The following is a 27,665-nucleotide window of genomic DNA, read 5'->3' on the forward strand; positions in this document are numbered from 1 at the left end:
ATATCAGATATCAGGAGTACCAAAAAAGGTATAAATGTATAAGAATCAATGCGAAGTATTTTCTAAAAGAAAACTTGAATACCATACTCTTCTTTGTTTTGACTTAGATTTGAAACGTTTACTAAAAAGACAGGATGTTAATTAAAGAAATCATATGTGTATGATATTTCTTTCATATCAAAACTTTTCAAATCATAAAGGAAACAATAAATGTAAATTAAAAATCAAAAAATTAAATTTTTGCACACATACAGAGACAAAAATCAAGGTTTAAAGAATAAGAAAAAGAAAACTATAATTATGGTACAATGACCTTTTACATAAATTTCAATTATCTGGTAATTTTTTTAAAAATATTTTTTTTGGAAACAATGCATCAAACAATCGATATTTTTTCTTGAGTGAATTTTTTATCATCGACGGAATGTTTTTGTTGTTTGTTAATTTGAACGCATGTACCAAGCAAGGTCTAACGTTGACATTGATTACTTGTCCAGTGCCCTGAAAGGAATTCTTTTTTCTTCTGAATATTGCTAGTTCCATTTTCTTCTCCACAGAGGTTGCGGATCTTACAAACAGAAAGCTTTGAGGTAGATATCTTTGATAGGACCATGCCTTCTATGTCATATTTTCGCCAATCTTCTCCAAGTTGTTTTATGAAAACCTGTAAATAGTGTGAAATAAAAAAGTTTCACTTAAACTGAACTGCTTTTTTCACTATATGTGACATTTAAATTTTTATCAAAATGAAATGTCTGATGGAATAAATATAAATGAATGATTTCATTTTTTATGTTTATTTATACGAGTATATATAAAAAAGGTCTTGTTAAAAAATAAACTCGGAAAAAAAAGTAAAACCATTTGTCTGCATATATGAATTTGTAATTATTGCATGCAAATCAATAAACCCAAGCCCATTATCCGGCACATAGGAAATCACATAGGAAATCATCTAAGATCACTACCCATTCATCTACATTGCTTCTGCTCTCACTCATACTTTTGATAACTCTTTAGGCAAGCAAATAACGCTGACGTAAAGCATGTATCATTTGCTTTTATTTTTTCAGCCCCAATAGTAGGCTGCCTTGTGGGTCTAGTCTTCAATACAATGAAAATTTAAAAAAAAAAATCAGCTTTGAAATAGGCATGTGGTTTGTTGTCGACTTTAAATTTGTGGTATTTCAAAGCAAAAAAGGAGGGATGAGGGCGTTTCATCAATAGAAAAAAACTGACCCATCAAATTGGAAAACAATTGGCAAAAATCCTATTCTATCAAGATGGAGGGGGGGGGGGGGTCATTCACATTTTCAGGAAAAGATTTAGAACAAAATCATGAGGGATTTTGTCATTGCTAAACAAAAAGAAAAGGGATACCAGTCTATGAATGAAGACTTTTATATGACAAAGACAAGAACTTTATTCTTATAAAACTAGTTACAGATGTAGACAAGAAAACATTGATGTAACCATCAATTGTCGCCCGGGAAATAAATAAAGTAAACAATGGAAATGAGTCTTGATCATCAAACCGCTTCGATATGTGTGAAAAAGGCATGCGTCTAAATGATGGAGACGATAGTCGAGAATATTTTGAAAACTTATAGGCGGATGAAAATCGGACAAAAACGATACCCTTTTAAACTTTATCAATTCCTCAAGTAAATGTTGGCTGCATAAAATATAATTTGAAACCAGACACATGCATCACCTATTTTCAAAAATGCCTTTAACTTTAAGAATATAAAACACGAAGTGTGTAAAGTGCGTTTATACGTTTTTATGCGATAAGTAAAATTCGTTGTTCTAAAAAAAGGGACCTATCGTTTTTTCGATAGTAAATGATAAGCAACTTTATATATTAAATATGAAAAACATATATTTTTACAGATTCACTCTATGGAAGTAAATATATTGTGTTTCTCGTAATTATAAAGGGAAAGAACATTCTAATTAACAATCTTTTTAATGTTTAGAAAACCTTTAACTCTGAATAACTTCTCCCACCTCAATCCCCATATACCAACACTTAAACTTATATGTATAGAGCAGCCCGGTCCTCCGGGCTGCAATAACAATAATTTAGACAAAAATATAGATGACAATGCACATTGCGTTGAAAAAATTAACAGCGATCTCTCGAGATAATTTTTTGTATAAATTTACAGACCCTTATCAACTGTTTCTTTTTGCGATTTTAAACAGATTCGGATTCACAGTATAATAAGATAAATATAATGACCTTGCTTGATTTAATATTGCATCAGTACAATTTAATAAATAATGAAACTCATCACCAATTTCATTACAATTACATAGGTTTCAGAGTCTTAATTCTCTAGGAACACCGTGCCATCTGCTTGTTTAAATAGGGAACCTAGTGTTATTAATTCTAAATTTCCAAAAAAAAAAAAAAAAATCTCAGTAATTTCAATGGTAAAATGTCAAAATATTTCTCAAAGGATAATGTACTTTTAACTAACCTGTAAGTAAGTGTTTTTGGTGTTGAACATTTCACTAGACCATGATTGTTTAAATTGAACTATAAGAACTATAAGAGTATGATATAATCTATTTTTTAACCATTTGAGATTTATCATATATTTCACATATATGATAAACCACATTCATTTAAGATTTGTTGTACAAATTTATTCGATGGTGTTTCGTTTATATTATTTGACAATGGATATCTTCCCAATTCACCGTATACCATTCAATTAGGAGTAGATTACTTCCACAATTTAGACATGTTTACAAGATTTAAGATGTAGTTTTTCAATTAAAAAAGAAAACCCCATATTTTACAACCGTATTGCAAAATTGGTTTAAAAGCTTTATCGAAGAGGTCAAGCTTGCATTTTATAGATAAATCTTGTCATTTACATTTACTAATTACTCCAGACTTTGTTCTTCTTGCTTTGTCATACTACTCTTTTATATTCATATTAAATTACACAATTTCACAAAATATAACATCAAGATATCTGTATTGACTAACGACTTCCAATTATGGTACTTCATTATATCAAAAAACAATACTGTGATTCACTTTACCTCTACCAAAAATAACAATTTTATTTTTGTTGATATTCACCTTTAAATGCCTTTTTAACAATATTTAGGAAAAAAATTCTAACTGATGCTGAAAATCATATTGGTCTAACAAGATATACAGTTTCATCAATAAGCTAGTATTCTATTCCATTTTATCTGACAATGTTGTTAAACCATTGACATCACTTACAACAAGAAATTCTTCTAAATCATTGAGATACAGTGAAAACAGAATATGTGACAAGTTATCACTCTGTCTTACCCCATTAGTACAAGGGAAAAAAATTGAACTCTATTCATTACAAAATTCTTCAGACGTAATATTTTTGTACATATTTTTAATTATTCTAAAACACTTTCCATCTATATTACAAAATCGTCTTCCATAAACCTATATGCCAGAAAGAATCCAAAGCTTTTTCAAAGTCAATAAATGCACAATATAATTTCTTCAATGATTTGTAAATTTCTATCTTAGGATACAAATATAAATGATCCTGAGTGGAAAAATATTTGCAGAAGCCAGCTTGATTTTCCAATAAAAGAGAAATGTTTCTGTAGTAGTAGTAGTAGCAGCAGCAGCAGCAGTAGTAGTAGTAGTAGTTTATTTATTATAGTGACATGTGTTACATGTAGTTCTTCAGAAGTACCGGTAGATATTTTCCTATACATTTTTATTTATTGCAGTTCTTCAGAAGTAGATATTTTCCTATATATTTCTATATAAGACTTTGATCCTCCATTGTGGCCCAGCCCTAACCCCAGGGGTCATGATTTGAACAAAATAGAATCTACACTACCTGAGGATTCTTCCACCTAAATATGATCAATCAGGACTCTGCTGTTCCTGAGAAGATTTTTAAAATTTTTCCTATATATTTCTATGTAAAACTTTGATCCTCCATAGTGGCCCCACCTTACCCCGGGGGGGTCATGATTTGAATAAATTTAAATCTACAGTACCTGAGGATGCTTCCAAATAAGTATGACCAATCAGGGCTTTGCTGTTCCTGAGAAGAAGATTTTTAAAGATTTTTTCTATATATTTCTATGTAAAACTATGATCCTCCATTGTGGCCCCGCCCTACCCCCGGGGGTCATGATTTGAACAAACTTGAATCTACACTACCTAGGATGCTTCCATATAAATATAACTCATCATGGCTTTGCTTTTCTTTAGAAGAAGATTTTTAAAGGTTTTTCCTATATATTTCTATGTTAAATTTTGATCCTCCAATGTGGCCCCGCCCTATCCCTAGGGGTATTGATTTGAACAAACTTGAATCTACACTACCTGAGGATGCTTCCTTATAAATATAACTCATCATGGCTCTGCTCTTCTTCAGAAGAAGATTTTTAAAGGTTTTTCCTATATATTTCTATGTAAAACTTTGATCCTCCATTGTGGCCCCGCCCTACCCCCGGGGGTCATGATTTGAACAAAATAGAATCTACACTACCTGAGGATGCTTCCACATAAATATGATCAATCAGGGCTTTGCTGTTCCTGAGAAAACTTTTTTTTTTAATTTTTCCTATATTTCTATGTAAAACTTTGATCCTCCATAGTGGCCCCATCCTATCCCCGGGGGTCATGATTTGAATAAATTTGAATCTACACTACCTGAGGATGCTTCCATATAAGTATGACCAATCATGGCTGCTCCTGAAAAGAAGATTTTTAAAGATTTTTCCTACATATTTCTATGTAAAATTTTGATCCTCCATTGTGGCCCCGCCCTACCCCCGGGGGTCATGATTTGAACAAACTTGAATCTACACTACCTGAGGATGGTTCCTTATAAATATTAATCATCATGGCTTTGCTGTTCTTGAGATAAAGATTTTTAAAGTTTTTTTTTCCTTTATATTTCTATGAAAACTATGATCCTCCATTGTGACCCCGCCCTACCCCCGGGGGTCATGATTTGAACAAAATAGAATCTACACTACCTGAGGATGCTTCCACATAAATATGATCAATCAGGGCTTTGCTGTTCCTGAGAAAACTTTTTTTTTTAATTTTTCCTATATTTCTATGTAAAACTTTGATCCTCCATAGTGGCCCCATCCTATCCCCGGGGGTCATGATTTGAATAAATTTGAATCTACACTACCTGAGGATGCTTCCATATAAGTATGACCAATCATGGCTGCTCCTGAAAAGAAGATTTTTAAAGATTTTTCCTACATATTTCTATGTAAAATTTTGATCCTCCATTGTGGCCCCGCCCTACCCCCGGGGGTCATGATTTGAACAAACTTGAATCTACACTACCTGAGGATGGTTCCTTATAAATATTAATCATCATGGCTTTGCTGTTCTTGAGATAAAGATTTTTAAAGTTTTTTTTTTCCTTTATATTTCTATGAAAACTATGATCCTCCATTGTGACCCCGCCCTACCCCCGGGGGTCATGATTTGAACAGACTTGAATCTACACTACCTGAGGATGCTTCCATATGAGTTTCATCTTTCCTGGTCCTGTGGTTCTTGAGAAGAAGATTTTTAAAAGATTTTTAAAGAGCAGAAGATGAAAATGTGAAAAGTTTACAACAACGACGACGACAGACAACGGACAAATTTCGATCAGAAAAGCTCACTTGAGCCTTCGGCTCAGGTGAGCTAAAAAACCAATAATGTAAGTTAATATGATATAAAGAATTAAATAAAAAGGAATAATAAAGGGGAAAATATATTTCGGTGTTTATTTCAGAGTGAAGCGATAAACTCCATGCGACTTTATGAATTTATTTTCATCAATTTATTTTATGAACAATATGTCGGCACGATTTTAATGCCGTCAGCTAAAGTAACCGTATGCGTCTCTTTAAAGCACAAATCTGAATAATATTGATATAATTTTATTTTACAGACATGTGATATTCTAAATAAAAAGAAATTAAAAGAGATAAGAATGTTCGCTAAACACGCTGAATTTCTTCTATCATGCATTTGACGGGTCAATAGATTACATGTTTAAGTATACTGTTAATTGCATCGTGGGTGAATTGTAACTTATTTTTAGTGAAAAGGTAATTCGCTTTGCCGAAACGTGGTGTGCCAGTTTACATGCATGCATCACTTAAAAAATTGAAAACATTTCATGTATTTTTTTTTTCTTCTGACAATTTCAATACCCGTGAATAAAATATTATATAAATGCTACGTTTGATTTAGTTTTAGAAAATATGCAGGATTTTCCGATTTGTTTAGTTAATTTTTAATTTTTCATAAGCGTTTTAGCCATTTCCTTTCAACAATGCACATTTAGTGGTTATTCACTACTAAATGTCAATATTTCAATATAATTTATTTATTTTATAATTTATTGTTTTACATAAAGACTATTTTCTGGAAAACTTTTAAAGAGAACTCAATATCTCTGTTTCGTCACATTTTACTATTAACTTTCCAGTCTTTACAGAAGAAAGTGTTATTTGATAGACTGGACGTAATTTATAGTCTTTCGGGGGAGAAGCACCACGCACGTTTACAACAGTCATCACGAGAAGAAAGAACGGGATTTCATTAAACCACTTTGTGTTTGAAATGCCTCATTATTTCACTGTCACATGGGACCGTACGCGAAAGCGCATCGGTATGATAGGATTTTTCACCCGAACTATAGTAAATGTTCCTTGATAAGAGGTCACAGTGAGATAGATATTTAGAGCATTGTGATCTTGCAATCTAAATAACAACTTTACAACAATTTAGTATAATGAAAAGTACACTTTGCATCTCATGATCTAATGCTTCACCAGAGAAATACATCTATTTCAAAATGTGCTTCTATTTAATCGCATTTACGTGTGTTCTGTTGAGATTTGCAAAATCAGCACTTGTTATGTTTACATGTAAATATGCGAAATTAATTAACATGATGAATATATATATATTTAACAGGATAAAATTGCTATTCATATTACGAGATATACATTTAACTTTTCAACAACGGATTTTGAATTTTGAATTTTAAAAATAGTGTGAAGAGAGAGAGAGAGAGAGAGAGAGAGAGAGAGAGAGATGAAAATACTCGTCAACTCTCCGGGCCCATGAAATACACTAAATACAGATACATTCGAAGTTTGTTTTAAAATTAAAATTCAGAAGAGATTCGAGACCTATGGTGGGTAGATCAAAACATTTGTATCTGTAACATTGATACACATAAATACAGTAATTGTCCATCTCTGGTAAAAGTATCACGAATCATGACTTAAAAGTGAATGGAGGGCAGGAAGGGGGGGGGGGGCTGTTAATCAAAACTTGCATACTAATTATTATTCAGTGAATTTATTATCGTTAGAGGCCATGTCTCCATTAGAATAGGGTGTTTAATTTTACTTTTAACACAAGATTTTCTCCTTGTTTGACTTCATTGTTCATGTTTTAAAAGATTATCAATATATCAACGGCATCGTAGCATTGTATAAATTAAATGTTATTGTGTATGAACTAACGTTTTTTTTCTTTTAAACTGATTTCTATGTATTAAATTATCCAACAAATATTCCCCTCTCCCCCACTTTTTTTTCAAACATACAAACTTGAAAAATGCGCATATCATGGAAACGGAAAAATCTAGACACTTAGAGAATGTAATTTTTCTAATTGGAATTATATAATGCATATGTGATCTTTGAAAGGAACTCTTCAGATTTCACCGGTACAAAATAAAATATGGTGCATATGTTGAGCTTTTGAATCGTTATATCAATAAATTCACATTTTTTTTTAAAAATATATATATTTATATATATTTTCATAACAAATGTGTAGATACTAGTATTTTTTGTTCGGTCAAATTAAAACATGCTTATTTTATGTGGGTGTCATGTCATTTCATGACTTTTTATGCCGGGTAAATAAAGAAATATATGTTAAGAAAAGTCTTCGATCCAAAGATACTTCACTATTACCCATCCCATAGCAACAGCAAGGAAATTAGAAAGTTGGTACAGTGAATATTTATCAGCCGTAGAAAATGAACCCTTTCAACTTGCTCCCACTCGGGAAAACACCGTGTATTTGATACTATCAGTAGAGCTATAAAACGAATAGATGATCCATTATTTTCATTCACTTAGGTAATTTGAGAGAATTTATCAATGAGTATGGAACTTTGAAAGCAATTGACTAGAAACTTGCAAGAATGCTGAAATTGCATGATCATTAAATTCTCAATTGCTTTGACGTGGCATGTAACATTAATAAAGAAACTTTAAGTTGTATGTAACGAACGTCAACAAAAATTAGATCTTTCACGCTACTGTATTCTCGGGTGTCGCAAAATGTATGTACATGTTTTGTAAGAAGACGTAAGTATAAAGGATCTTATTTAAACTCGTGTTTAATAATAAATAAATCATTAAAATAATACAATCATTAATTCTGTAGAAATGCATAAGGTTTTTTTCCTCACATCAAACAGTAACATGTAAAATTTTACAGTTATCAAAATTTTACACGTTATATATTTTAACCTATCCCTTTTACATGTAAAAAAAAAAAAGTTTCAACATATTTTATCAGTAATTAGCTGAGATTTTTGTATGTTAGATTGTCCTCTCCTATATACAAAGTATGTAAACAAAAATGCGCGTTACACAAAAAATGTAAATAAATATATTTAGAGTGCGGGGTATGAAATGGTTTATAAGAACAGAAAAATATTGCAGAGGGAAGAGAGTTGTAGAAGAAAGAGAAATGATCATCAAAATCATCAAAATCTTTTCATTTTATTTTAGATTTACTTTTGCAAAGCTTTAAAAATGTTTGTTATTTAGGCGGCCCACAAATGGGTCCTCATGGAGGATAATATCAAGGGTAATATTCATTTATTATTTCTTATGGTGTGAAATAAAGCGGATCTTAACTCATTGTACATTTTAAAATGCAGAAAATAATTCTCGGTGTTTTCGTTAATTAACTCACAAGAAGACTGCGTTTATCTAAAGGACTTATTTTAGATAAATCTGATTTTATATTTATACATTGATGGTAAATGATAAAGTTTTAGCTTAACAAGATTTCCTATTCCTTGAGAAATCGTTTATTTAAACCCAAATATATTTTTATTAAAATATTTTTAAGTACGTCTTTCAGATTGTAGCATTTTATGCGATGTCAATTATGCGAGGAAAGAGTAACAGTTATTAGCGGAGTACCAGGCTATTCAATGTTAGGAAAATCTGACCCTTTGATGTCTGTGATGAGTGTTTCGGACATCTGTCTATACAAGTTAAAGGCGACCGTCGAAATGATTCTAGTGCTGCCATTGGTAGAAATTAATGACAGGCTTCAGCCAGCCAGCCCATCGTATGCAAAATAAGATTAACATGGTAACATTTCCCGCGAAAACTTACACTCTTCAGAAATTCTATTATCCTGTGTTCTGTTGAAATCTCCGAACGTTCTCTATACATCAAGGTAAGATATCTTTTAATTTATATTTTTTTTTTATGTAAAAGTAAATTAGATAGTTCATCGATTCATTAAAATCTCTTTAGTTCATGAGGGATCAAGCTTAAATAATTTTGAGGCTTCAGGCTGTACCACATTATCAAAATTTAGGACATCGTCTTAGCAAAATTGTTGAGCTTTAGATGTTAATTTATCATTAAAATCTCTTTAGTTCATGAGGGATCAAGCTTAAATAATTTTGAGGCTTCAGGATGCACCACATTATCAAAATTTAGGACATCGTCTTAGCAGAATTGTAGAGCTTTAGATGTTAATTTATCATTTTAAATAGATAATTTAAAACAAACGTCGTGGAAGAAGTACTCCTGTTTACATTTTTTTAAAACAATACATTATATATAGATTTGTAGTATATCTCTATGATATATACATGCAGAGAGCAAATATCTTCATTTTCACAGGCCACATGTCATTACTTGACCTAATCACACTGCGCAATCATGCACGGATCTAGAAGGGGGGGGGGGGATCGGGACTCCTGGAATTTGCAGAGTTATTGAATATATATACTATACCAAGTAAAATTGACCTTGCCCCCCCCCCCCTCCCCCCCCCCCCGCCCCGAAAACACGATCCCTCCTCGAAAACGCGGATCTATGTGAGATTGGTATGAAAAGTCATAGCTATCTATGTGAAATGGGTATGAAAAGTCATAGGTATGAAGCTTTAAATGTCAACGAACCCCCCCCCCCTTCACGAAATAGGTTTTTCACGTTTGGGAAAAGAGTTGAGTTTTTTCTTTTTCTTTTTTTTTTTTTTTTTGGTCTGTTTGTTTGTTTTTTCTTTTTTCTTTTAAATATATTTCTTGGATGGAAAATATTTTTTTTTAATTGGGTGGACGGGGGGTCCACCCCCCGAAAAAAATTTCCTGGATCCGCGCCTGGCAATAATATCTACCAGTACATAAAATGACTTGTTTTAGTTTACAATGAACATGTTTTTCATGTATAAAAAATAGGGATGGGTATAGCCAAAAATTTCATATCGCGATATATCACTTCAATCCTTATCATGAACTACCATTTTTTTTACACAAGAAATTTGAAAATCTGTTGGAAAAATCAATACATTGCAATCACCCCAGGAACAGCTGACAAACATTTCTGTCAAGTAATAAATTTGAAATCAAGGTCAACTCAGTAGGCAAAAAAGGTGTGGAGGCTCATAAAAAGTCTGTGGTGCAGAGTGCCAATATATAATTTCATAGGAAACTTGAACTGTGCACTTCGAATTAAAATGGACTTATATGTTAAGATGATAGAAAAGGAATAACTTTACTGGTATTTTTTTGTGTGCAATTCTTTTAAGCTTTAATGAAAAAAAAAAACCCTGTAACACACACACACACACCTAAACAACCTCCCACACAATCCCACACCCTCTCTCTCACACACACAGACACACTCACACCCACACTCACAAACATTAAAATACCATCTACTGGCCGTTTATAGTACAACCATCTTCACATTAGGTAATATGTAATTATTGTATGTAAATAGATTAGATTCACTTACTTTGATCGTCAACAGTAACTTCTATGTCCTTGTCATCAGTATCAATGCTTCCTACAAAAAGGGAGTCTACTGTGCGTCGCAATTTGTGGGATCTTCTTTATAATAAAAAAAAAAATTAACAAAAATTCCGTCGGCATAATTGTAGAATGGCTGAAACATATCACTGGAAATCGAAATATTTGCCCTCAATAGCGTATTCGAATTCGATTGGCTATATCCCCAAAAATCACCAATCAAATTAAGAATAACTGTTTGACATGCGCAGAAATAAAGGAGCGGAAGTTAAATACTCATTCAAACATTTTGTTGCAGAACGAGAAAAACATGTATTGAAGATGAAGATCTTTTGCATTCAAGTGAAACTGTCAATTCAGGACTAGGTAAGATATATGATTTTGACTTAAAAAGCATGTGCCATTTGTACAAAGTATTTAAGTTTTAAAGAATGATTGAATGTTAAAAGTTAAATGTTCAGCATACATGTATTAAACAAGACAAGATATAGAAATGAGAAATAATGATAAAAAAAACCTGTAAAAGGGTGAATATATATACATATTTTTGGTCCTTTAATACTGGAAAATCGTAACGTTAACTAAAAGGACCGGCATTTCTTTTAAATTATACCAACATTGTATGTACTTAATGATTTTTTTTAATCGAAAATTTATTTTCCTGTAAGTTTTAATTGATTAATTATCAACTGAAATGAATTTTTAAAATCCTATAGTATGCGGTTTTGTTTAAATCTCTGAGCTTCCACATTATGAAGACATCTAGACTGAATGTGTAACGAGAATTTTTGATTGCGCATTCGATAACTTCGGATAATTCCCGGCGTTACTGACATGAAACAGCCGAGATGTGTCGAATGAGCAATTGTTAATCCATTCCTTACCCTTGAGGTTATTTTTATCAGTGTCCATATAACAAGAAGTAGTAAGGCTGATTTTTCCCATTAATATAATTTAATCCGCAACCATCGTTCTGTTCGCATCACGGAGTACACACATGCAATGAATAATGGTTCAAGGGATAATAACAACTGTGTAGATAGAAAATACACTGCTAACTGCCCTGTTTTAAAATTATTTTCTCAAATGCCGCTTTTCTAATTTTAAACTGACAGAATGTCAGAAATACTCAAGCTGTAGAAAGTAGTTACAAAGAAGTGTCATTACTATTCAAAATCTAAAGTAAGAAATAGGCTAACAAGTATTTTCACGTGCTTGATAAATATAAGAAAGAGTTAAGAATTTTTAGTAACGTTTTAACATTATACAAAACTTAAAATTTCATTAATTATTCTTTTATGGACACACGTCTTTTAAAAGTTATTTTTATTCAGTATATTTCAGGCATATCCGTGGAAGCATTATTTTCTGTTGAACCCGCCCGTTTTAAGCAAATTGCTTTTCCATGAACGTATTTTTATATGCTACATCTATTTATATTATTCAATTCACTTACATGTAATATGTATATCCTAAATACATAGCAAAATTTGATCTATTACACCAGTATTAAGTTTCTTTCTTAAATGAGACCCCCCCCCCCCCGGAAAAAAAACCCGTCAAATCGATTAAAATTGGTACATCAAATTCCAGTCATTTTTTTCTTTTTTTCATCATCTTCGCTTTTCTATTATTTCCTTTAAAATAGAAATTTACCAAAAAATCGCATGCGATGATAATCCGTAAAACTTATGAATTATGTTTTATCGAATACAGCCCGAGAAATTAATAACAGTTCTATGAAAGGGAAAGAATTTATGACTTTGTAATAATAAATTTAAATAAAACCAAAATTGTTGTACGTGTAAACTGGAATAGAGTAGTCAGATCAATACACTGTGTTACCGACGAAAGATTAACCTGTTTCACCTTTCAACAGTAACCAATGAACTCGTCCGTTGACGGTTGTGGGAAATTCTACGAAAAGGAAAAGCAATCGTCGGTAACCAACGGGTGAATCACGTCGAATTTCTCTATCTTGTGGACTGGTTTTGATAATTTGAAATTTTGTTTTGTTTCCTTGATACCTAACATGTATTCAATATGCCCGGAATAGGTACTCAGAATAATTACCCTGTGTGTTGTGTGTGTGTGTTTAAACAATTAATGTGTAAAGTTTTTTTTTTTCATAAATAGATAAATTATTCAGTATGCTTTCAAGTAAACATCATCTGTCTCCCTCAGCCGCGCTTACTCTTTCCTCGCCTATTTAATAAGGCCACCTAAAAAATAATGTTCGTTGGACTTCTCCTCACTCAAAATGAAATCGAAGTACCGATATTCTTCACTGTCAACCGGAACCAATCCATTTACTAAATAACAATGAAATGTAATGATTCATTGAAAAATCTCGTAATAAATGTATAATTTTGGTTACAGATTCTGATACCCTAAAAGAATATGAAGCAGTGAATGAAAGAATCGGATTCTCTTGTGGAGTTTTAAAAAAACGATCGAATTTATGTTATACTAGATGACATCGACTAAGATTAAAAACCTAAGGTAATCTCTCTCTCTCTCTCTCTCTCTCGATATTAGGTAATCTTTATATATAACGGACTCTTTGATCTGTTATCATGACACAGAGAAAAGATAGGACAGGACAAATATTTCCTCATATTAAGCAATGCAAGTTTTTAAAGAACATTCTGCCAAATCAAGTCTCATGCTCATTGTCATAATATAATAATAGGAAGTGGTGCCATATAAATCTAGGCTTTGATTTTTAAAACATATTAACAAATTACGTTCATATGAAAAATGATTGGTCTTTGTGAGGTAAAGCATTTGAACGCATGTAATTAATCTACAGTGTATTTCATACCCTATAAATGGAATTCGTTACAGGAACTATTATACATAGTGACTTTACGCCCTAAAGTGGTAAAGAAACAATATTAAACAGCTATTTCTATTGACTTCTTCAAAATTGTCAAATGGACGATTTTTTACGCAGCAACTGGTTCACTAAGATGTCATAATTTTTTTCTTCTGCTGTAATAAAGCTTTCATTTTGTCAATTGAATGAGGATATTTGAAATAATAATCTGTCTGAGAATTATAATTTTATACGCTCATCTTAAGGCAGGGCATATTTTGTTATGGCGTTCATGTTTGTCCATATATCTGTCTGTTTACTTTTTCGTGTCCGGCTCATAATATTTATACTATAAGCATAAAATTAACAAACTTTGTCAGCTGGTACATCTTGTGTAAAAGGTGTGTTTCACTCTAAAAATAGGTCATTGTGACCTTTAATTAAGATGTTATTGTCAAGAGAGGGGAAAATCCTGTCCGGCTCATTACTAGATAACTATTAGACCAAGAACCGTAATACTCGGCCATTTGATGTATCTTATTAAATAGAAGGTTTGTCGCATCCTATTTAAAAGGGCACTTTGACCTTCATTTAAGGCAAAATTTAAATATATATATATATATATATATATATATATATATATATATATATATATATATATATATATATATATATATATATATTCATATATATATATATATATATATATATATATATATATATATATATATATATATGTCTTTACATTTTAAATTATACAGTCCCAAAAGATGTAAGAATATTGCAGATATTTAAAAAATGTTTCATCAAGAAAATACACAGTTTTTTCTCATTGCTAACTTTACAACAATTTTTAACAAATATAATAATGTTTTGTTTGTGTCAAAAACAAGAGAGAAATTCCACATTGGTGTAATTATCAAGCAGTAGTAAAGAAGAATTTTAATAACAAATTAGATGTTGAATTAGATAAATTAATGAGTTTCCTGTGAGGAATTTTACTGGTAGAGCATCTCTGATCAGGCAGATGTTATCTTGATCTCTTGGGAATTAAGCAAAGGAATTTAATTGCTCAGTCTTGGATAAAATTATCTTGTTGTCTAGCCTCTTTCAAAATAAATCCGGTATAAAGTAATGAAAACTAATTTGAAATTGTACAGTGTGAATTTTTTTTTAATATTGTCCAGCAAATGACAATGGTATTAATTGCTTAGATAAAGACTTTTTGCAATACACAAAGTCTGGAAAAGGGAACAAATCTGATGGCAATTATGGCTGCTTAACGTCTATGAGAAATATTTGGGGGGAATCTCCTGCAGGGTCTTGGTTTACTCATCTCTGGGACTTGTCCTAACCTCTTTTATTGGATATGTTTCCATTAGGAAGTACTGGCTCATTTTGCCACATTTTTAGAAAAAAAATAAAGATACCAAATGCAGTTTATTATTCATAGTTCTTACCTTTTTTTTAAGTATCTGAGGTTAAATTCCATGTTTACCCCATCACACTTCTCTGCCTAAATCTGTCCAGCATTATGCACAAATGTAATAAATTTGTTTGGTGAATGTAAAAATTCAATTAATGGTTTATTTGACAATATATTAGATAGAAAAAATATCAAAGAATATGAATTTTATCACTCAAATGATGTATATTTTTTACAGGGTATTACAGAAGAGGAATAGAATATTACACTGTGGCAGTTGTTGAATACTTGGGAGTAATAGAGAAGAACAAGTAAACCTACTGCAAGACTTTTTTAGGAAAACTCGATGAACAATTTATCATGTCTAATATTAATTTATTAATACTAAACTAAAAAGACACACAGAAAATTGCCAAAATTTCTTTAAATTTATCTGAATTGTCTTCTCTTAGCTCTCTAACAACCACTTGTTAAAAATATTTACTTTTTATACTATATTTTAAGCAATCAGCGTTTAAGACTTGCAAATAAATCTTTTTTCAGACTTATTTTCTTAGCAAGTAACTGTTATCACATGTTATAAACATATAAATTTAATAATGAATTTCTTGTCAAACTGTTGTTAAAAAGTTGTTTTCTTTTAAAGTTTTCTGAATTAACTTCCCTTGTTTTTCTAACAACTAGTTGCTAAGACATTTTCAGGAAGCTATCTAAGATATTCTTAACAAGCGATTGTTACGGTTAAGACTTTCTTGAAGCTATTTAAGATTTTCTTAACAAGCAGTTGTTAGGGTTTAGACGTATTCAGGAATCTACGATATTCTTAACAACCAGTTATTAGGGTTTTAAAAGAACTCATTAATTGAAACATAGCTTTCTTAACAAGCAGTTGTTAAGAAAATATCTTGAGCATACTCCTAATCTTAAGACATTTTTCCCAATGTTTCCTGAGTTGTCTAGCCTTGGTCCTCTAACAACTAGTTGTTAAGAAAAGAATATTTCATTAAACTTGTATGTGCTATATTTGCTTAATAATTTTAATTGATTGTCAATTGTCAATTTTTATCCCGGTTTTCTAGCAAATTTTAAAAGGATTCCAGGGACCTACTTCTAGCATCCTTAACAAGCAGTTGTTAAGACTTTTATTCCGTTTGACTTCATTTCCTTTCTAACAACCAGTTGCTAAGAATATATCTTGTAAAATTCTTTTGGTATTCTTAACAAGCAGTTGTTAAGACTTAATTCCGTTTGACTTCATTTCCTTTCCTAACAACCAGTTGTTAAGAATATACCTTGTGAAATTCTTTTGGTATTCTTAACAAGCAGTTGTAAAGACTTTATTCCATTTGATTTCCTTTCCATTTCTAACAACCAGTTGTTAAGAATATACCTTGTGAAATTCTTTTGGTATTCTTAACAAGCAGTTGTTAAGACTTTATTCCATTTGATTTCTTTTCCATTTCTAACAACCAGTTGTTAAGAATATATCTTGTGAAATTGTTTTGGTATTCTTAACAAGCAGTTGTTAAGACTTTATTCTGTTTGTCTTCCTTTGCATTTCTAACAACCAGTTGTTAAGAATATATCTTGTGGAATTCTTTGGGTAGTCTTAACAAACAGTTGTTAAAACTCTGTATAAAAGTGTAACAGTTTTACTTAATTTTATTTAACAAGCAATTACTTAAGAATTCCTTCAGCTTATTTTTCGTGTTCTTAAGAAACAGTTGTTAAGACATGCCAGATATATAATGGTTTCTTTAACAAGCATTTGGTAAGAATTGGAAAATAAAGTGTTTAAAGTATGCATAGATTTCAGTTGTCTTTTTTGTACTTAACAACCATACAGAGCTTTTGATCAAATGGAATTGATCAAGTTAAAATGGAAGGTGTTTTAGCTGGAATGTCTCCTGGCAGTCGCTATTTATAAGTGTTTTCAGTTTATGTACATGTCCTAACAAATGTACAAGAATGCACCATAATGTCCACCATAAAAACCTACCTTGAAATCCAAGTATTTTTCTAAAACAACCAGTGTAACATGATCATCTACTGTAAGACCAGACAAATCAGACCATCCTGAAAAATAACTTCATAATCACTTCATATCCCCACAAAGTAATTAATCTCCTTACGTAAAATATATATTTTATTAACTGTAATTTTTCATATTTCAAATAATTAGGGTAGCAAACAATGCTAGTTCAAGACCTGGCATTTTTTTTTTTTGACCAATTAACAATTTCTATTGTTATTCTTCAACAGACTGATTAGAGTTACTTACCGATCTTACAGAACAGTGAGTACAGTTTAGCCCTCATATTTTCTGACACATCTACGATAGACTGACTGGGATTACTGGCGGGAAGGGGTACTACACCCTGATACTCCTGCAGGGCCCCCATTAGTGGCTTTGTGATGTCAGCAATAGCCCCGTCCTTATCTCTCTTTACACCCATGTCTTTCTCCTCATTCCTGTAAATTTCACAGAACAGGTGGGCCGCTGAGCAGTTGTCCTTGCCCCTCCATGTGTGAATGTGGTGAATTGTCTTTGGATTCTCACACAGATCTAACAGACATCCCAGAATCAGGTTGTGTGTATTTTTTGGACAGACCTGAAATGGAAAACCATTTTGCTATTGTTAATCCCTTTTTAAGCAATAAAATGTTGAATCTTAGAATACACAAATCATTACATGGCATCATTAGCCCTCTTTTCTAAACTTTATACACTAAACTAATGCAAGTTCACAGACTGACTCATGTTGCATATCTACTTTTTGACATGCACAGTTAAGAACATATAATGTGTGGGTGGTAATTAGTGAGAAGCACTCATTAGGAACTTGATAACTTACCTCCAGGAGATCAATGAGTAAGAATACACCTTCTTTCTCCAAAAAGAAATCTTCTGTGATGTAACATCCAACCACAGCACACCTGTATAAAATCAAACAACCTGATTAAAGGATTTTTTTATTATGTGAAATCTGTGAAAACATTTCCATCAATCAATCAACTTTTTTTTCATACATTCTTCCTACTTTTGACATCACCTCAACAAACCAACAAATCTGATTATCGTGACTGACACATCCCACACAAAGCTTGCTTTCTGAACACAAATCTTTAATCCTGTGTAACATAAACAATTCCCTTTTATTTTCTTTCTTTCCTTCCTAACCTCTTCCGAAAGCAACCATATTATTAGCAACTACTTTCATCAAATTAAAGAATCCTTCTCATCCCCCACCCCCTAAAACTGTTGAAGAATTGTCAATGTTTTCTTTCACAATTTATACCCCATAAAGTTGACAAGGGAGATAACTACTAGTGACCAGACATAGTTAACACTGACGAGGGAGTTAATTACTGAATAGACTCATTCAGCATCTGACAGGGGAGATGAATATAGAAAGGTGATACTGCACACCTGTATCTCAAATAACTAAAGTAACATTGCCAACAAGTAACAAAGGGTGATAACTACCGATAAGATTACTCAAAGTTCTCAAGGGAGTTAACTACTGTACATCCCTAATTTCACAGAATTAAAAACTTAGACCAAAATTAATTTCTGCCATTATTTCATTGGTTTATTTATGATTTTTATGCATATAAATGAAATTCTATAGTTTGATTGGAGGGTCATTGCGATTGTGACATCTCAAATGACACCTCAAACAATGTTGTAAACAGTTTTTGTGATGGCCAGAGTCAGCTATGTATCTGAGCAGAAAAACTTTTAGCCTGATTATTATCCAAACATTTGAAAGGGAAATGATTTCTTACTCACTATGGAAGGAAAACAGAAGATATATCTTGTAATCTGGAAATTTTTTCAATCTTTCTGAATCAGAAGTTTGTTTACCAATTGAAAATGGGTGCTGTCATGTCTTAGTTTTTTGAATCTGGGCTATTATTGATAAAAACAAAGCTTAGAAAGGAAAGAATTACTGACCAGACACAATCTACAGTGAGACAAGGGAGATAACCCCTGGCAAGACACAACTGACAAGGGAAATAATTACTGACCAGACACAATCTACAGCTGACAACAGAAGACGGTGATGACCCAGGCCGCTGTTCAGGAATTTAGAGTTGGTCCTCAAGTAATGAATGATCACCTCCACTCCATCCACCCCAAATAGCTCCTAAATATAAATAAGACAAATGAGTTAAGAAACAACAAACAACTCCTAACAATGGAAAACAAAGAAAAGTTTATTCTCAATTTAAGAGCAAAGTTAGTTGAATATATTCTGTAATTTTATAAGTGCAATCAAAATTTAGAACACTCTCCTTTGAAAGGGTTCAAAATAATGTACAAGGGTAAAAGAAATTAATTGCTTTACACTTGTATTAGACCATCTCTCTCCTTCTTTTATAGACAGTTACATGAGTGATAAAGCAGACAATATAAAATTCTGATATTTAATCTCTTTTTCTACTAACTTTTCTGTGCATGTCTCCCTCACACAAGCAGGAGAGAATCAGCAACATGTCTGACTGCATCTCAATGTCCACAGCATCGTCCTCTGTTTCACTCCGAATGGCATTCTTTAAGATGGCTATAAAAATCACCAGATTAAAGGTTAGATGAAAGATAAACATTCATTTTACATGTGGATAAGTGTTTTTTTAGTTGTTGATTGAAAAAATGCTAATTCGTATAAACAAATTTACATTAATTAATTCTTGTTGATGTTTTTTTGATTTACTAATAATTTGACTGACTTATTGGTGATATAAGTGATATATAACTGATGATACATAACTGATGATATATAACTGATGATATTTAACTGATGATATATAACTTATGAGTAACTGATGATATATAACTGATGATACATAACTGATGATACATAACTGATGATATATAACTGATGATATATAACTGATGATACATAACTGATGATACATAACTGATGATATATAACTTATGAGTAACTGATGATATATAACTTATGATGTATAACTATATGATATATATAAATGATTATTAAATGAACTACTGATGATTTGGTTAATGACTTCCTAATGACTGGTTGATGATTTACTGATTTGATGAAAAAAGTGAAGATAACAAACACTAATTGATCTAAAAAAAATCCACACACTATCTGTGAACAGGGCATAAATCATAGACCCCTGGAAACACCAAAGATGGGATCAGATGCCTAAGAGGAGTAAGCATCCCCTGTTGACAGGATACACCCACAGTGAGCCTTAAGTATTGATCGGGTAAATGGAATATACCATAGTTAAATTTAGTATAAAACAAAAGCCTTACGATTAGTGATTTACTGGTGATTGATGATTTACTGATTGGTTCAGCTGATGACTTGGTACATGATCTGCTAAGGATTATTTGATGACATATGATGATATAAATGTAAGTGATGTCTTAATGAAAATTTTATAAATGACTTACTGATGATTTGGTTGATGACACCCTGGTCTGACAGATCCTGTAAGACACCTTCATCTCCTGTAGACACCACACTGCGGAGCAGACGTAAACAATGCCTCATCTGTCCTCTCTTGTTGCCACGGCCACCAGAGCCATGGAAACTGTTACCATGACCACCAAAGTCCTCTGAAATAATAAATGTATCAACTTTTCATTGACAAAATCATATCCAAATTTAAAATGTTGTAGTGGACATAGAGACAGACTTGTTTACCTTCCCCCACACACCATTCCAGTAACAACAGCAGACGTGTGCTACCCTGGCAAGTCATGTAATCCTCAATCATTAGGGGAACCAGGGCACACAGACAGGACATAGCATGGAGCTGGATCTCCTCAAACTGAGCAGGGGTCCACTCCCGGGGGCCAGACGTGTTCTCATTGGCCCTCACAAAGGAGAATAGGGCCAGCATCAGGTGTCCCTCTGATAACACCTAAAATTAATGGGAAAATATGCAAATTAGGTTTCAAAGCTTTTCTTGACAACAAATTTTGATTTATCTGTATTTTTTTTCATATGATTTGTTGTCACTTCTTAAATGAAAATATGAAATTACTTCAGCATGTAAAACTTGAAAATGTATTTTGAGGAGAATCAAATTCCAGTTTTATAGATGAAACCTATAGATGAAACCCATAAAAATTTTCTGGGTTTAAAATAAAAAAAAAATAATGATACTCATTGCAATCAACCTACAATCAAATATAGATTGATACTAGGCAATATAAATTACTTTCAATTTACTTTATTTTGACCTAATTATGCAAGACTGTTTGCTCACAAAAATTTCATTCCTGTATATATTTTCATTGTTAAGGAATACATACTGGATACATCAACACCATGTTTTGAGAAACTTTTTTCTTTGCAGTTGCTTAAAAAATAACCAAATAAGGTTTCGCAAAAGATGAAATGGTTAATAGTATATATATACCAAAGCAGTATGACTTACAGGGACTACTGTTGGGTCTTTACTGAGAGTCACAAGGATACTAAACAACAACTTCTTTAACTCAAAATCTTCATGGCTCTTCATCAACTTTAAATGCTTCACCAATGCATTGTGACTTTTCACTGAAATAAAGAATGAATTTTATATCTCCTTTATCCAAAATTCACTTACATTTTTAGAAAAAGGTCTTCTAAGATTTTTTTTACTGTTTCTGTTTCATTCCAACAGGTTGATGTACAAGAAAAATGGCACTCTCATCACACAAATATAACCCATGCTATGTTCCATCCAAAGTGATGAATGAGGGAAATTTTCTGATACTTGTATATATAGTGAAACTTGTCTACTTTGGCTTTTGTGTTTCGAAATCTTGCTTAATACAATGTAAGCTTTAAGTCCCTTTCAGTGAAATATAGTGTCTAATCCAGAATATTGTCTATAATCCCGCCAATTTCTTTGGAAACAGTGGTTTCCAAATAAGAAAGTTTTACTGTAACAGTTTTGCAAAATGAGCAAAAGAGATGTTCAATCAATTAAATCAGATACTATTTTTACATTATTTCTGAAAGAAGGGAGGTCATTCTTCCTCCTTTAATATATTGCAAATTTACGATCTAATAATAATTATTTTGTTAATTTTTTCCAAATCTTAGTTTTTGACAGCTATATAAGTGAAAATGAAGACCCTTAAAAATAAGAAGACACCAAAAATCCTAACTTATGAATGTTAATGAATCTGACATAATGTTAAAGCTCAAACAATGCTAATTATATCTCTTATGTGATAAATAAACAATTTTGAGACATGAAGTATGATTGATTTGACAGAAATTTGCTGGCATCCACATGTTGTCTTCATAATTTAACACAAAAATATTTAAACAATGATAAATGCCATGTGGCAATTTGAACTAATTCATACTTCATTATCTGGAGGAAAAAATATTATTTATACAGCAACAAATCTATTTCACTGGAGTAAAAATGTGGGAAAGCACTTCGTCACCTTCATACGTTTTTCTCTTCTCAACAAACACATCATGACATGTGTTATGAAATGAATTGTGAATATAATGAACAGTCAACATCCTTAAAATTCCATTTAAAACGATACATATTATGAGCAGAGTCACATAGACCACTGAAAACAGAGGTGGGATCAGGTGACATTAAGGGGTAAGTATCCCTTGTCAACTGGTCACACCCACATTTTTTTTTTAAATACAAACCTTCCTGGAATGTTGCAAACAATGTCAGCTGTTTGGCAAATCCTGTCTCTACAAAGGGAGCGTTCGGACATTTCGATGCCACAAGCATTGTGATGACCAGGAGATCATTACGAAGCTGTCTGCCATAATGACTGTAACTCTGCGTTAACTGGTACACAAAAGCATCTCGTAGCTGACTGTTTAAAACAAAGATATCATAAATCTTATCCTTCTGAGAAATTTTTGATGTTTTTACATAGAATATTTATATGCATACTGAATTTGAAGTATCTGCGTTAATTTTCCTACACATCATCTTTTCATAAGTGCTAAAAATGTTGGGTTAATAATTTAAAAAGTATGAAATTCAGTGTCTACAATATTTGTTTTCTAGAAGATAAATGTTTCTCAACACTGTTTTTTTTTAAATGATATTCTTTTTCAAGACATGTTTCTACCGATTGTCAAATTAATAGTCCTATACATGCAGAACTCTCAAATAACACCATATTACATGTACAAGTAATTATATTTGTATATTTTTATTATCATTATAGCTTTACCATGTTTCCTTTCTTAAACAATGATATCAGAGCATTAAGTGTTTGAAAGTTACAATTTATCATATTGACATCTAAATCTTGCAGTTTTTAAGACAATACAGCCATTATACAGGTAACAATTATACCTGATGCAGGTTAAATTGTTAAGCTGCTCAGCAAGTTGCCCCTGGTCTCCATTTTCTAACATATTCCACAGGATTTCAACAGAGCGGAACAGGAGCTGACCTGTGGGGTCAGAATCCATCAAGTGTGAACAGACAGTAGTGGCCGCATCAGCTCTCAGCATCTGGTCACAATTCTTGGCTGTAATGGTCAAATTGAAAATTTTAAAGCCAAAACACAATATTTTACACTTTCTTACTTTATATGCAAATTATTTCTAGTATTTCAAGTACATTTTAAGTGTAAAACAAAGATGAATGCTTAGTGCTAAGTTTTTGTTACCTGCTTAAATCACAGTATTTTATATTCCCTTTTTTCATATGTTAATTATTTATGTTTTCAAGCATGTTTTTTAAAGTAAATCAAAGATAAATACACAGTGCTTATTTAGTTACCTGATCCTTTAGAGAAGTGTTGGAGTACATTCAGTACGGCCAGTTTTATGTCCACATCTTTCTCTAGCAATGCCAAGGACTGGAAAAAAAACATCAGTCTGACAGTGATCAAAACTTTTGCAACATTTATTATAATATGCTACTAATCAACATCAAATAAAAATAATATTACTTAATGAAACTAAGAAAATAAGATATTTTACTTTGACTAATGTTTCTGAGACATCACTGTTTTCGATCACTCTCTTGTTATATGACAGACTGGTGGCTTGGAGCTCTGTGAAAAAGTAAACATGCATAATATAGGTTATAAAAAAGTTTGTGGACTGGCACAATAAAATTAAAACTGCTTAAAATACATCAGTGAAATACGAAATACTCATTTAGTAGCATCATGTTTTTGATCTATAGAACAAATTCTAAATCATACATTTAATTTTTTCACAAATAGTCAATGTTTTTGTAAGCAATGGTTTATTACCATAGGAGAGACACATTTAATGCTAATTTGCGGTCTGAGTATCTAAAGTCACTCAAAAAGTGATGTTGATCATGTCAAGTAGATATTGAAATCGACAGGCAAATTAAGCTGACATAGTCAAGGGAGAAACTTTTCCTTTTTTATAGATCCCTTCAAAATATTGTTCATTGAAATCAGCTATTCATGAAATTGTAAAGTCATACAAACAACACAGGTCTCAATCCTTTTTTAACTCCAGGGTTTTTCATCTAATTTAAAAACAGTTTATGGGGCAGAGGGAGGCGTATTGAGAAGCAATGAAGTTGTCGAACATCATAGGGCTCAATGGCGACAGCACCAGGTGACCATATAATATTTTTTGTATTTCAGGATAAATGGCAAGTTATCAACGTATTAACCTTAAACTTCTTAACCTTACCAATTTCATAACCACAGCCTACATAATATTAATTTTATTGCATCTGTCCACTAACTTTTTGATAACCCCTCATAAATACTTCATAGACTAGCTAATTAGACTCAATTATCATGATTGGTCAATTCAATAAACTTAAATAAATATATAAATAAATAAATAAATAAATAAATGGTCAGTTCTATAGACTTACTCTGGACATCTTGATTGGTTGGTTTTTCACTGTAAAATGCAACAAGGGTGTCACATATCTGTCTCCTTATGTCACGAGATGGAACTCGCATTAAATATCCTTAAAAATAAACACATTTACAAAGAGGGGCAACTCTTTAGAGAACAAAATAAAAATCAAAAAGAATTTATAAACCCTTTCTTCTTTCTGAATAGTTCTTAAATGTAGTTTTCATAAAAGACTCTATCGTCTACATACAAGTGAAACTTAATTCAAAGATAAGGCACATGTGATGAAAATTAAAGGACTCCATACAAAACATGCATAGTTAGAAAAATTGTTAGGAGCTATCTTATGTTAAAGTTCAGTACATTGTATTAATATACACAAATTAAACACATACAATACAATGGAAAAGTTCATTTCAAAATTTATCTATGTATTTACTGTAAACCAACTTTTATTCATGTTGGAAAAATATCAGCAAGTTTCACGACCTTGCTTTATTTGTGAATATTTCTCGCAGTGAACTTTTTATTTCACTTTCTTTTTATGTAGAACATATCCTCAGTCATGAAACTTATTCTTTGCAGATAGATTTCAAACTGACAAATTGCAAATAAAAGTTTCCGCAAATAATAGCTGGTTTACAGTTTACATGTACATCAACCACATGTAAATAAAAAACAAACAAACTAATGTACAATATTAAATGCTAGCTTTAGATGACTCACCTAGCTGTGAGACAGACTCTGTGACAATCTGCTCAAAAACAATTTCATCTGAAGATTTCTCCTTCAGAAATGGCAGGCTACAGATTTTCAGAATATCACAGATAAGTTTCTCAAACAATGGTTCCTCATCTTGGCCCGCCACACGATCAGAACACACATTTAGGATCTTGAAAACCTGAACTAAATCTTTCATGGGCTAAGTCATTATTAAGGAAAGTAATGTGGAACTAGAGGTTGAGTTCACTTTGTAAATAGTTTTTATTTTATTTCATATTAAATTTGATTTAATATATCCTCCAGAAAGACCTATTGAAATTGTTCTGTTAATTATTTTTCTTCCACTGATTTTTTTGGTTTGAGGTTTATCAAAAAGATTTTTTGTTCACTATAAAGGTCATTAGTAATTATGAAAACATTTAACCCAAAGACTATGAACTATATGACCCCTTTCAGAATTCTTGCCCCTTGTACAAAAAATCTTGTAATCGTTACTCCTCCAAAAATGTTTTACTAGAGAGATGAAACCTTCACTGCTATCTTCAACTAATTCAGAAGACTCTTCAATCTATTCATTGCCAAAGAATTCATCAACCCCTTTTGTGAGTTATTGCCCCTGAAAATTTTTACTGTTTTCATATAATTGAATTTTTAAAAAAAATAATTTATCATAGGGACATGAAACAAACTGTACAGTACAGTTTGTTTCATGTCTCTTAGATAAATTATTGTTTTATTATTTATTAGTCTGTACTGAAATCTTCCACTTTTGCCCTTGAAAGTGATATCATAAGGTCATATGTCATAACGCACATTACTCAATTTGTTTGCACACATGTTGCAGTTATCAGACTATATCTTTCAAAAAATAATGATTCAATGCTTAAATATTCTTAGACAAAAGGATACAAATCCCTTCTGATAATGTTTCACCAGTCGCTGAAGTGCATTAATGTGTCTGTCTACCAAATGTACCTGAAAAATAAAAAATAAAGTCATTCTTACTAAATCAATTTTATCAACAAATTAAATGTCTCATCAGACTCGATTAAGTTTCATCTGCATAGGTCATTAGTATTGAATCTATGGACATGAAGAATGACAGTTTGATTCCTGCTATATTGAATATTTTTAATAATAAAGTTTCAGGTAAGAATTAGATTTGAAAAAAATTACACAAGTAAAACTTACTATGATACATTGTAATTAATCTTCTCTCATTAGCAAACACAACAGCAAACAAAAGTATCAGCACTAATTATAAAACTTACTGAGTGTGGATCTGTGAGAAGCTTTACAACTCTGCTTAAGTTGATGGGTTGGAGCTTTGTTCCCTATAATAAAACAAATATTTTGTTAGAAATCTTAAAGGAAAATTATCGAGTGCACATATAGATGGTGAGTGTGAAGAATTTTTAGACCATATATTTAAATTAACTGTGAAATAATCTCTAACATTGTTCATATGGATGTTCCGTACCTTCAATATGCCAATGTCATCGTCTGTGATAATATGAGCTACAATAGGAACCCGCGGTTTATCGGGCATAATGGCTTGTGTTGTTGTCATTGTTGGATTAAACGCTTGTTGGGTTTCGATTGCCGCCATTTTTAACCCAAAATCGGGATAAGGAAAGAACTTTTAAAATTCTTAAAGTACTATTCTTAAAAGAAAATGCTAACTACTGAATAATCCAACAAAATAATGAAGTCTTATCCATCACCAAAAGGAAAGAAGGTCGCCATTTTATGTTGCTAGGTAAACAGGAAGTGCGAGTGAGACAAAG

The 27,665-nt window shown here is 31.8% G+C and overlaps 1 protein-coding gene across 1 annotated transcript; it reads right to left on the bottom strand.

Annotated features, from left to right (window-relative positions):
- Nucleotides 1-469: 469 nt before the first annotated feature.
- LOC133188667 (cilia- and flagella-associated protein 69-like) lies at nt 470-27,637 on the bottom strand. Its single transcript, XM_061324170.1, has 18 exons — nt 27,359-27,637; nt 27,150-27,212; nt 26,788-26,853; nt 25,882-26,077; nt 25,169-25,267; nt 24,283-24,356; nt 24,080-24,158; nt 23,648-23,825; nt 22,981-23,156; nt 21,752-21,873; nt 21,013-21,232; nt 20,760-20,924; nt 19,778-19,893; nt 19,358-19,476; nt 18,181-18,262; nt 17,607-17,937; nt 17,325-17,401; nt 470-664 (listed from the first exon to the last, which is right to left on the bottom strand). Exons 1-18 carry the CDS (start codon nt 27,485-27,487, stop codon nt 470-472), a joined length of 2,487 nt encoding a protein of 828 aa, XP_061180154.1. The 5' UTR covers nt 27,488-27,637.
- Between the last annotated feature and the right edge of the window lie 28 nt (nt 27,638-27,665).

This window comes from Saccostrea echinata, unplaced genomic scaffold (assembly GCF_033153115.1).
Source record: "Saccostrea echinata isolate AGI-Se365-2 ecotype Australia unplaced genomic scaffold, CSIRO_AGI_Sech_v1 ptg000016l, whole genome shotgun sequence".
NCBI classification, from domain to species: Eukaryota; Metazoa; Mollusca; class Bivalvia; order Ostreida; family Ostreidae; genus Saccostrea; species Saccostrea echinata.